Below are 12,569 nucleotides of genomic sequence, written 5' to 3'. Positions count from 1 at the left end.
AGTGGCCTACTGCTCTCATGGCCCAATATCAGCAGTGCGTGATATGCCTTCAGTTATTCTGGGATGGCAAGATATAATTATTATTGATTTCAAAGGTTGTCATTTCATAACGAGATGCTGGTGAGACATCGCAAATTGATTCAGAGAAAGAATCTTTTATGGATTGGGGGGGGGGGCGAAATGTAATACTGGAGCAGCTAAAATGTTACCATAATTGGACACTGGGGCAACTATTCTAGCTCCTTCTTTTGTTTCTTGGATAAGGAGTTTATCCTCCAGTTTTAAAGGCAAAACACTCACCTGGGCATCTGCAAGTTGAACTGCAGGAAATCCCTGGTTACCTTCCTCGATGCCAGCAATGTCATCCTGACTTGTACTGTGCTGTGAATGTGTACCATCCAATGTGTTCTGATCACTGGACAATACTGTATTGAAGTCAGATGCTGACGGTATAGTCGGAAGATTTGGAGTTACCCCTACAAAATAGTTCCTGCATTAATTATCCAGCAGCATACACAGTGCTAAAATATGTAAAGCTGTTTAGTTTACTGAGCAAGAGGAGAAATAAATTCAAGTCAGGGAAGAGGGACATTTTTATGATACAGAACCAATTCCAGCTGGCATTTCACCTACTCACAGAGGAGGAGGAACTGAAGCATGAAAATGACCAGCTGCAAGCTGTATTCCAGCTGGTGAAAATCATATTTAAAAACTGTACCCTTCGGTGCCTGGAGTCTGTGCCACCTTTGTTTATAAGGACAGCATGATAAATGGCCTTAAGTCTCCAATCATTTGGCAAAGCAAAACATCTTGACACAAATATCAAGTGACCCCTAAGGGTCCCTTTCCAACTCTACAATTCTATGATTCTAATAACTGCTTTATCTTCACCCTTTTATTTTTGAGAAGGGTAATTAATGGCTGGCCTTTCTTCAAGAAATCAAATGCCTGAAGTTGCCATTCTGGTTTTTCACAACTCATGGCCTTGATAGCAACTTCATGTTCACAGATGGTGTATCTCTGAAAACCAGATGTTGGGGAACAAACAATGGGGGAAGCCCTGCTTGTGGGTTTCTGGAAGTATCTAGTGAGTTCTGCTGGGAATGTAATACTGGACAGGATAAATCAGTACAGTGGTCCCTCGACTTACGAATTTAATCCGAATGCACATTCGTAGGTCAAAAAATGTGTAAGTCGAAAAAAGCGGTTTCCCATAGGAATGCACTGGAAACGGAAAAATTAGTAAGTCGAGTAAACCGCATCTAAAATTCGTAAGTCGAGAAAACCCCATCTAAACCGCAAGGGTTTTCCTTTCAGATGTCAAAAAAAAGTAAGCATGCGGCCATTTTTTTTCATTCATAACTCGAAATTTTGTAAGTCGAGTACTTTGTAAGTCGAGGGACCACTGTAGTTCAATCCAGCAGAACTCTTAGAATTATAGAATTGTAGCGATGGAAGAGACTACGAGGGTTATCTTGTCCAACCTTCTGAAATGCAGGAATCTCAACTAAAGCATCTATGACAGATGACCATCCAACCTCTGCTTAAAAACCTCAAATGAGAGTCCACAACCTTCCTGATGTTTAGTTGGAATCTCATTTATTGTAACCTGAAGCCATTGGCTTGAGTCCCACCCTATGGAGCAGGAAAAAACAAGCTCGCTCCAGCTTATGTTTCTACTTTGTCTGCATGTAGCAGCCCATGCCTGAAATTTATCAGATTCAGTTAGCAACCAAAGAAGAACAGTCAGCTCCTTAAGTATTTCATAAGAACTGCATACAATAGTCAATATTCAAGCAAACACTGAATTTCAGATCAGTACCTGTTGGCAGACTATTGTGTGCAGATTTGGTGATGGGAGACTCTTGAACCACACCTCCTCTGTTGCCCACAGCATTTGACATCCAGTTATAGAAACTCACAGAAGATGGTTCCGATAGTAAAGGATGTTCAGATAACATTTCAGTGGGCATGGTGTTCACTAGGATATAAAATAACAATTTGGGAATGAAGGGGGGGAAAGAAGACACAGATCAGACCCAGTCATTTGCCCATACCTCTCACTGAGCTAACAGTTCTTCCTTCCTGTGCTTAAATGAGCACTTTTATCAGTATGTCACTGATCTGAAGGTATTAATATTTTATCCTCCTGCCTCTGAAAATTATTCGCTATTATTCTCTTCTGCTCTTTTGCAGAGAAATGCATTGGTGCTAATTAGTGTGCTTAAAACAGTACATTTTGACTATGCAAAAATCTGTGCACACATTTCTATTGTTGAACATCAGTAACCGTCAACAGAGCGTTAAAAATATGACTGCAAAAATAAGATTTCTACTTGTTCATCAGACAATGGTCCAGTCATTAGAGTGAATCCCTCACTGAAGACCTTTCTTGGAAGGAAGACTTGTCTGAGGAACAGACTAGGAGGCAGCTAGCATTTCCTTATTAGTCTCAGTTACTACTGATAAAGTTAAAATGCTTTAGGTCTTTCCTTTTCTTAGTATATCTTAGCAGTAGTGTTTGAGCTAGGTAAAGGGACCCCTGACCATTAGGTCCAGTCGTGACCGACTCTGGGGTTGCGGCGCTCATCTAGCGTTATTGGCCGAGGGAGCCGGCGTACAGCTTCTGGGTCATGTGGCCAGCATGACTAAGCCGCTTCTGGTGAACCAGAGCAGTGCACGGAAACACTGTTTACCTTCCCGCCGGAGCGGTACCTATATATCTACTTGCACTTTGACGTGTTTACGAACTGCTAGGTTGGCAGGAGCAGGGACTAAGCAACGGGAGCTCACCCAGTCGCAGGGATTCAAACCACTGACCTTCTGATCAGCAAGCCCTAGGCTCTGTGGTTTAACCCATAGTGCCACCCGCCTCCCCTTGAGCTAGGTAATATAATGCTATTTCAATAGGAACTATGAAAGAAGAGGGAGGTGATTTTTTGTCTAGCCCTTGCTGAGTTTTTATCCAAAGGGCAAAGGGAACGTTGAGCTTTACAGGAGTGTATAGATGTCCTCAAGTGGAATTTGAGCTGAAGAAAGCAATGGGAAGACTTCAGAGGGCCAGGACACATCACTACCAACAGGTGATGTGCTACAAGTACCGGTATGTCACAAAACAAAGTCCTTGAGAAGAGCAACAACTATCAAACTACTGAAGAAGAGGAGGAAGAAGAGGGGGGAGGGGGGAGTAGTAGTTTGGATTTGATATCCCACTTTATCACTACCCTAAGGAGTCTCAAAGCGGCTAACATTCTCCTTTCCCTTCCTCCCCCACAACAAACACTCTGTGAGGTGAGTGGGGCTGAGAGACTTCAGAGAAGTGTGACTAGCCCAAGGTCACCCAGCAGCTGCATGTGGAGGAGCGGAGACGCGAACCCGGTTCCCCAGATTATGAGTCTACCGCTCTTAACCACTACAAAAGACAACAAAAAAACCTACAGAATTATGCCCATTGGGGACAAATAATAAAGTAAAAAGTAAAGGACCCCTGGACAGTTAAGTCCAGTCAAAGGCGACTATGGGGTGTAGCACTCATCTTGCTTTTCAGGCCAAGGAAGCTAGCGTTTGTCCTCAGACAGCTTTCCTGGTCATGTGGCCAGCATAACTAAACTGCTTCTGGCACAAAGGGACACTGTGACAAGTGTCAGAGAGCACAGAAAGGCCGTTTAGCTTCCCACCATAGCAGTACCTATTTATCTACTTGCATTGGTATACTTTTGAGCTGCTAGGTTGGCAGAAGCTGGGACAGAGCAATGGGAGCTCACCCCGTCACGTGGATTTGAACTGCCAACCTTCCAATCAGCAAGCCCAAGAGGCTCAGTGGTTTCGACCACAACACCACCTGCTCCCTATAAATAATAATAATAATAATAATACAACACAATACTATCTCAACTATGCACAAACAACAGACCCAAAAAATATAGAAGCCTGAGGAGGAGAGAAGGAAGAGAAAGAATGGAATTCACTGTCCGCTTTCAAGAAAAGACAAGAGGAATGAGGCTTCAGAGAAAATGAGTGTGTCCTTTGAAACAACAGTGTTTCTGCCTTCAAGCACTCGGGGTAGCATACATTCCACCTGAGGACATCTTACACTTAAGGAGGAAAGAACATCAACCTTAGTGTCTGGGCGATTGGAAGGCAACAAGTAGGCAACATCAATTTTGTGAAATTAAGCTATCAATCAACACTTTCACGGCTAGAACTGAACCAAAATACAAGCATTCTGTACCTGCCCTTGTTAAAGAACTACTTTTAGGGGCTGCAGCACTTCTTTGAGGGGTCCCTTCCAAGAGATTGTGTAGACTAGGAAAACTTCCTGTCAAGTAACTGAGTAGGCTCTCTTTTCTTGGACTTTCTTTGATAAGCAGCCCAGAACGACCAGCATGTACCGGAGAGTCTGTAGCTGTATCTCCACTAGTGTAGCTCAGGGAGTGATATGGATGGATACCCTGAAATGTAAACATAGGCATTGCAGTAAGTCCACCAATATTCAGCTCCTGCACATGTTTATTTATGTACAAGTCACACCAAACAGAACCAGAGGAAGCGTCAATTCCTGGAAATTACAGTCCAAAGCATAGCTTGGATTGTAGCCCAAGACATAGCTAGACATCAGTAGGTCTGAATTCTCAGTAAACATGGTTAAGATCATATGGTGTTTATATATATATAATTATTTGAGGTTTTTATTTATTTGCAACTATTAGGCACTGCTGCCCCTAGTCACTCTGCTTGGCACAACACCTTTGCCAGTCCCTCCTCTCTTTACACATAACCATGGCCAACCCCCACCCCACCCCTTTACACCTCACCCACCTGCTTGCATATTTCCTCACAGCTCACCCCACAGCCCCCACCCGCTTTTAAAGAATGGCGAGGAGCTTCAGAGTATGGTTTTCTGAATCACCTCCTCTCTGTGAAACCTCAATGAAGCTACATTTGATGCCGGGGGAAGCACTTCACAAAGTGGTTTGTTTTATATCCGATCTCATCGTTTTAAGAATAAAGCAGTTTTACCTTTATTTTAAGACCAGAATCACTATGTGTATGAGTCTTTGATAATTTCCTCATAATCTCAGCCCCTGTCACAGGCCCAGAAGAAACACCAGCAGGCGGGGGGCGGGCACCAGTTCCTTCCAGAAGCATTGTATGTTCACTGACAGTGGCTGAAACATCCAACAGTTGCACGGATTAATTATAGGAGAAATGAAGCCAAGGCTATTGGTTATTGAGGATGCTTATTACCAGGCTGCCCTGTAAGTGCTAATTTACATCTGGTACACAGAATTGCAGACATTTGATTTAAACCCAATTTGAGACCCTAAAACATAGGCCTGTTGACATTTTAAAGAGTATAATGCATTTCTGAAGACTGAGCTGTTCACATCCATTTTTTTTCTTGTCTCTTTGCCACAACTACCGTGTTTCTCATATTTTAAGGCATCCCCAAAAAATAAGCCATGACAGGATTTCTAAGGGTTGGTGAAAAATAAGACATACCCCGAAAATAAGCCATGTCGTGTAGCCCCGACCGAGCGAGAGGCGAAGGCGCGGGACCCAGCAGGAGCTCCCTGCCTGCTTCCCCGAGCCGTCGCGCATCGGGGGACAGAGCCGAAGATCGGCGGGCGCTCCTTGCTGGGCTTGACAAGCCCGGCAAACAGCGCCCGCCGATCTTCGGACCTGTGCTGTGTGACAGGCAGGGGTGGGGGGAAGCGGAGATCGTTCTCCGCTCTCCCCCCACCCCCGCCTGTCACCAAAGATCGGCGGGCGCTCCTTGCTGGGCTTGACAAGCCCGGCAAACAGCGCCCGCCGATCTTCGGACCTGTCCTGTGTGACAGGCGGGGGGGGGGGAAGCGGAGATCGTTCTCCGCTCTCCCCCCACCCCCGCCTGTCACCAAAGATCGGCGGGCGCTGTTTGCTGGGCTTGACAAGCCCGGCAAACAGCGCCCGCCGATCTTCGGACCTGTCCTGTGTGACAGGCGGGGTGGGGGGGGAAGCAGAGATCGTTCTCCGCTCTCCCCCCACCCCCGCCTGTCACCGAAGATCGGCGGGCGCTGTTTGCTGGGCTTCACAAGCCCGGCAAACAGCGCCCGCCGATCTTCGGCCCTGTGCTGTGTGACAGGCGGGGGTGGGGGAGAAGCGGAGATCGTTCTCCGCTCTCCCCCCATCCCCGCCTGTCACCGAAGATCGGCGGGCGCTCCTAGCTGGGCTTGACAAGCCCGGCAAACAGCGCCCGCCGACCTGTGCTGTGTGACAGGCGGGGGTGGGGGGGAAGCGGAGATCGTTCTCCGCTCTCCGCCCACCCCCGCCTGTCACCGAAGATCGGCGGGCGCTGTTTGCTGGGCTTGACAAGCCCGGCAAACAGCGCCCGCCGATCTTCGGACCTGTCCTGTGTGACAGGCGGGGGTGGGGGGGAAGCGGAGATCGTTCTCCGCTCTCCCCCCACCCCCGCCTGTCACCGAAGATCGGCGGGCGCTGTTTGCTGGGCTTGACAAGCCCGGCAAACAGCGCCCGCCGATCTTCGGACCTGTCCTGTGTGACAGGCGGGGGTGGGGGGGAAGCGGAGATCGTTCTCCGCTCTCCCCCCATCCCCGCCTGTCACCGAAGATCGGCGGGCGCTCCTTGCTGGGCTTGACAAGCCCGGCAAACAGCGCCCGCCGATCTTCGGACCTGTCCTGTGTGACAGGCGGGGGTGGGGGGGAAGCGGAGATCGTGCTCCGCTCTCCGCCCACCCCCGCCTGTCACCAAAGATCGACGGGCGCTGTTTGCTGGGCTTGACAAGCCCGGCAAACAGCGCCCGCCGATCTTCGGACCTGTCCTGTGTGCCAGGCGGGGGTGGGGGGGAAGCGGAGATCGTGCTCCGCTCTCCCCCCACCCCCGCCTGTCACCAAAGATCGGCGGGCGCTGTTTGCTGGGCTTGACAAGCCCGGCAAAAAGCGCCCGCCGACCTGTGCTGTGTGACAGGCGGGGGTGGGGGAGAAGCGGAGATCGTTCTCCGCTCTCCCCCCATCCCCGCCTGTCACCGAAGATCGGCGGGCGCTCCTAGCTGGGCTTGACAAGCCCGGCAAACAGCGCCCGCCGACCTGTGCTGTGTGACAGGCGGGGGTGGGGGGGAAGCGGAGATCGTTCTCCGCTCTCCCCCCACCCCCGCCTGTCACCAAAGATCGGCGGGCGCTGTTTGCTGGGCTTGACAAGCCCGGCAAACAGCGCCCGCCGATCTTCGGCCCTGTGCTGTGTGACAGGCGGGGGTGGGGGAGAAGCGGAGATCGTTCTCCGCTCTCCCCCCATCCCCGCCTGTCACCGAAGATCGGCGGGCGCTCCTAGCTGGGCTTGACAAGCCCGGCAAACAGCGCCCGCCGACCTGTGCTGTGTGACAGGCGGGGGTGGGGGGGAAGCGGAGATCGTTCTCCGCTCTCCGCCCACACCCGCCTGTCACCGAAGATCGGCGGGCGCTGTTTGCTGGGCTTGACAAGCCCGGCAAACAGCGCCCGCCGATCTTCGGACCTGTCCTGTGTGACAGGCGGGGGTGGGGGGGAAGCGGAGATCGTTCTCCGCTCTCCGCCCACCCCCGCCTGTCACCGAAGATCGGCGGGCGCTGTTTGCTGGGCTTGACAAGCCCGGCAAACAGCGCCCGCCGATCTTCGGACCTGTCCTGTGTGACAGGCGGGGGTGGGGGGGAAGCGGAGATCGTTCTCCGCTCTCCCCCCACCCCCGCCTGTCACCGAAGATCGGCGGGCGCTGTTTGCTGGGCTTGACAAGCCCGGCAAACAGCGCCCGCCGATCTTCGGACCTGTCCTGTGTGACAGGCGGGGGTGGGGGGGAGCGGAGATCGTTCTCCGCTCTCCCCCCATCCCCGCCTGTCACCGAAGATCGGCGGGCGCTCCTTGCTGGGCTTGACAAGCCCGGCAAACAGCGCCCGCCGATCTTCGGACCTGTCCTGTGTGACAGGCGGGGGTGGGGGGGAAGCGGAGATCGTGCTCCGCTCTCCCCCCACCCCCGCCTGTCACCAAAGATCGACGGGCGCTGTTTGCTGGGCTTGACAAGCCCGGCAAACAGCGCCCGCCGATCTTCGGACCTGTCCTGTGTGCCAGGCGGGGGTGGGGGGGAAGCGGAGATCGTGCTCCGCTCTCCCCCCACCCCCGCCTGTCACCAAAGATCGGCGGGCGCTGTTTGCTGGGCTTGACAAGCCCGGCAAAAAGCGCCCGCCGACCTGTGCTGTGTGACAGGCGGGGGTGGGGGAGAAGCGGAGATCGTTCTCCGCTCTCCCCCCATCCCCGCCTGTCACCGAAGATCGGCGGGCGCTCCTAGCTGGGCTTGACAAGCCCGGCAAACAGCGCCCGCCGACCTGTGCTGTGTGACAGGCGGGGGTGGGGGGGAAGCGGAGATCGTTCTCCGCTCTCCCCCCACCCCCGCCTGTCACCGAAGATCGGCGGGCGCTGTTTGCTGGGCTTGACAAGCCCGGCAAACAGCGCCCGCCGATCTTCGGACCTGTCCTGTGTGACAGGCGGGGGTGGGGGGGAAGCGGAGATCGTGCTCCGCTCTCCCCCCACCCCCGCCTGTCACCGAAGATCGGCGGGCGCTGTTTGCTGGGCTTGACAAGCCCGGCAAACAGCGCCCGCCGATCTTCGGACCTGTCCTGTGTGACAGGCGGGGGTGGGGGGGAAGCGGAGATCGTGCTCCGCTCTCCCCCCACCCCCGCCTGTCACCAAAGATCGGCGGGCGCTGTTTGCTGGGCTTGACAAGCCCGGCAAACAGCGCCCGCCGACCTGTGCTGTGTGACAGGCGGGGGTGGGGGAGAAGCGGAGATCGTTCTCCGCTCTCCCCCCATCCCCGCCTGTCACCGAAGATCGGCGGGCGCTCCTAGCTGGGCTTGACAAGCCCGGCAAACAGCGCCCGCCGACCTGTGCTGTGTGACAGGCGGGGGTGGGGGGGAAGCGGAGATCGTTCTCCGCTCTCCACCCACCCCCGCCTGTCACCGAAGATCGGCGGGCGCTGTTTGCTGGGCTTGACAAGCCCGGCAAACAGCGCCCGCCGATCTTCGGACCTGTCCTGTGTGACAGGCGGGGGTGGGGGGGGAAGCGGAGATCGTTCTCCGCTCTCCCCCCACCCCCGCCTGTCACCAAAGATCGGCGGGCGCTCCTTGCTGGGCTTGACAAGCCCGGCAAACAGCGCCCGCCGATCTTCGGACCTGTCCTGTGTGACAGGCGGGGGTGGGGGGGAAGCGGAGATCGTGCTCCGCTCTCCCCCCACCCCCGCCTGTCACCAAAGATCGGCGGGCGCTGTTTGCTGGGCTTGACAAGCCCGGCAAACAGCGCCCGCCGACCTGTGCTGTGTGACAGGCGGGGGTGGGGGAGAAGCGGAGATCGTTCTCCGCTCTCCCCCCATCCCCGCCTGTCACCGAAGATCGGCGGGCGCTCCTAGCTGGGCTTGACAAGCCCGGCAAACAGCGCCCGCCGACCTGTGCTGTGTGACAGGCGGGGGTGGGGGGGAAGCGGAGATCGTTCTCCGCTCTCCGCCCACCCCCGCCTGTCACCGAAGATCGGCAGGCGCTGTTTGCTGGGCTTGACAAGCCCGGCAAACAGCGCCCGCGTGCACTTTATTAAAAAATAAGACATCCCTCAAAAATAAGCCATGTCGTGTTTTTTTGAAGAAAAAATTAATATAAGACATGACTTATAATATGAGAAACACGGTATAAAGCAGTTTTCCATTTTTATGCTCTTTTCACAATTGCCTTTGCATCAAGATCTTCTTCGTCAATTTATGGTAATCTAAGTGAAAAGCTTTATGTAGCAGAATTATTAGTGTGTTTGTCATATTGTACTTAAGATACAGTAAAATTACCAAGAACCACAAATATTGATTTGTTGGGTCTTTTCCAAAACACACATTTTTCAATAGTTGTGTGGTAAGCAAAATTGTAATTCAATATAGTTACATAATGATAACAAGACTAGTGTTCAGAAACTGCAACATTCTCTTTCTTGGGCTAAAAAGCTTCAGAAGGTGCTGCCAATACTAAATATTTGGGACGAGCCACCCGCATCCCAAATAAGTATGTACTTCCTGCCAAAGTGTAATATTTGCAGCCAACTTGCACACTCTAGCATAGTTGTCCATTTCTAAACCTTTTGATTAATTTCCCCCGCATGTGATAGCAGATATGTAACTGAACTTAATGTCCATGCTAACCATGTTTTAAATTATTACATACTAAAATCTCCTTGATTCTTAATTGCCTAGGGGCCTGATTCAGCCCCCAAGCAATTTTTTCTGGCCCTCCAAGATCACAAAATTTGGTAGCAAAAATGAAAAGTATTAAGTAGACACGGTTTTGGGGCTTACATCTTTTCACCCAGTCAGCATCCTGACGGGGATGCAAATTTTCAGTCTTCAAATCAATCATTTAACGAGTGGGCAGGGAATGATAAGTTCTCCATCTCAATTGATCAGAGGAAGAGCCTGTGTATCTGTGTATTTCTGTATCTGCCTGAGTGTCTTTTGCCCTGTTTGCACATCCTGTGTGCGCACACTGAATGCAGCATAGTCACACCTATTGCTGCCATGCAGCCCACAGAAGGCTGGCCAAAGGTGAATGTAGCCAAAAAGGTTAACTACTCCTGTATTAGAGGCTATAACTTCCGCTTGTGAAGCTAAGTTGAGTACCTTATCTCATGGATAAGCAAGGAACATATATACTAGCCTTAAGCATTCCATTCCACAATGAAATATGCAATAGCACACAGAAGGAAAAGACAGAAGCAATTATTATTATTTATTCCCAAAGCAAAGTAGATTAACTTAAAGAAAACAAAACACAATGTGTGCTTGTGCAGCTGACAGACATTAAATAAGAGGACATTTATGGAGTGGGGAAGAAGAAAGAAGAAAAAGGAAACTACATTTACAGTACATTTACAGAAGCAAGTTAAGCTGAGAAAGTGTAGTTGAAATACAGATATACCTGCATCGAACTCAAATTCTGCTCCATCAGCACTCGTGTCACTTTGAAGACCACCTCCATTGTCTAGGCCAAAGCCATCCTCTTGCTCATGGTGTACAGTTGACTGGAGTTTCATTGGCTGAGCTGGCCTATGTAAACTCACCCCTTTGAAGGCTGGTGTTACCACAATGAATTTCATCCACTGTCTAGCAAGCGCAATGAGACCTTTCTTTAACGTCACCAGAGCAGGAAGGCCATCACTCTAGAAGCCAAACACATAGAACACTCTAAAAACAAATTCAAAAAGGGGAACTCCTTTTAGGCTGTAAAAGGGGAACCCAACCAGGGTATGCAAGGAGCCAACCCATACTTCTTTCAGAGAGCAGATCCTACCAGCTAGCCCAGAACAGCCTAGCTGGGATGGACCTTCAAGTTCTTGATTTTATTAAAAGAAAACAAGGTTTATTTTTTTTCTTTTATCTTACCACATTAATGTCTCTGTGCTATTTCAATAGAACACCTCATGGCCAAAGCAATTCAGACACGTGAAAACATACAGGCTTGGCTAGGAAATTTAATAAAATAATTTCCACTTAAATACACTTGTAAACACATGGCAAATTAGCTTACCATAGTTGCATCTTCAATGATGGAATAGTTTGCTTGATGAAGATAATGGTGCAGTATATTACACAGCAAACAAGAAGGATTTTCTTGTAGGTAACGGGCTAATTTAGTGAGTCTGTTGTACTTGCTTCTTAAAGGAAAGTGTATGCTTTTGTTCTGAACATATAAAAGTGGTTACATTTATTAAATTCACTGATTCAATACATTAGAATACATCAATACACAACACATTACAAATCTAGCACCAGGCCTGCACATATTGTGCATATACCAAAGCCTAGATACAGAATTATATTAGGATTTTACTATTTAAAGGCATTAGCATTTTAGAAACATTGTAATGTTCCGTTATTTTTGGTTTATGTTAAAACAGAAGGTTGACAAAACCTAACTTCTTATGCATTTCACATTATATGAAAACAGACTACAGAAAACAAATAAACCTTAACAACGTGTTTTATGAACCCACAATTTCTTTGTCAAATACAAATCCCTAGTCTTTCAATCTCTTCCTATAGGACCACGCTGATGTTTCCATGTGGTTTTACTCCTTTTCTGCTGAATTCAGTTGCATGTCTAGTATTCATCTTCTACCACAGCCACATCAGTACATATCAAAATACTAAGTACTCAAGTACTGCAATTAGTAATGAAAATCATTATGCAATCGGAATAAATTAAAATACAAGTCACCTGAGCACCAAAAAACATTCATTCTGTTTCTGCAAGGATCATCCTAATAACAATTTGAGGTGTACGGAAAATGTAATGTTATATTGAGTAATGTTTTGGCCTGGTTTCAAATGATATCCTACTAATGAAATATTAGGGCTAGATATAACTACTGTAAGGCAATTAACTAGTTCAAAGCCACATGCAGGACAGTAGAAGTGTTAATATCAGGCCAGAAAAAAGCATTCAGCACTGCTCCAGTACTTTCCAAGGTTCAGGTATTTGAATGTAGAGGTACAATTATTTTTAAAAGGCAAAGACGCCA

The 12,569-nt window shown here is 49.8% G+C and overlaps 1 protein-coding gene across 10 annotated transcripts in view; it reads right to left on the bottom strand.

Annotated features, from left to right (window-relative positions):
• Nucleotides 1-12,569, bottom strand: part of BLTP1 (bridge-like lipid transfer protein family member 1) — a 117,830-nt gene that overhangs the window by 47,261 nt on the left and 58,000 nt on the right. For all 10 annotated transcript variants that reach the window (XM_035114174.2, XM_035114176.2, XM_035114179.2 and 7 more), the window contains exons 39-44: nt 11,576-11,728; nt 10,967-11,207; nt 5,020-5,168; nt 4,232-4,451; nt 1,823-1,981; nt 301-476 (exon numbers count right to left, since the gene is read on the bottom strand). In XM_035114174.2, the coding sequence (XP_034970065.1) occupies nt 301-476; nt 1,823-1,981; nt 4,232-4,451; nt 5,020-5,168; nt 10,967-11,207; nt 11,576-11,728 (1,098 nt within the window). The remainder of the gene's footprint in view (nt 1-300; nt 477-1,822; nt 1,982-4,231; nt 4,452-5,019; nt 5,169-10,966; nt 11,208-11,575; nt 11,729-12,569) is intronic.

The sequence above is a fragment of the Zootoca vivipara genome, chromosome 9 (assembly GCF_963506605.1).
Source record: "Zootoca vivipara chromosome 9, rZooViv1.1, whole genome shotgun sequence".
NCBI classification, from domain to species: Eukaryota; Metazoa; Chordata; class Lepidosauria; order Squamata; family Lacertidae; genus Zootoca; species Zootoca vivipara.
Note: the sequence above shows the minus strand (reverse complement) of the source record. Positions and strands in the feature narration are given on the sequence as shown.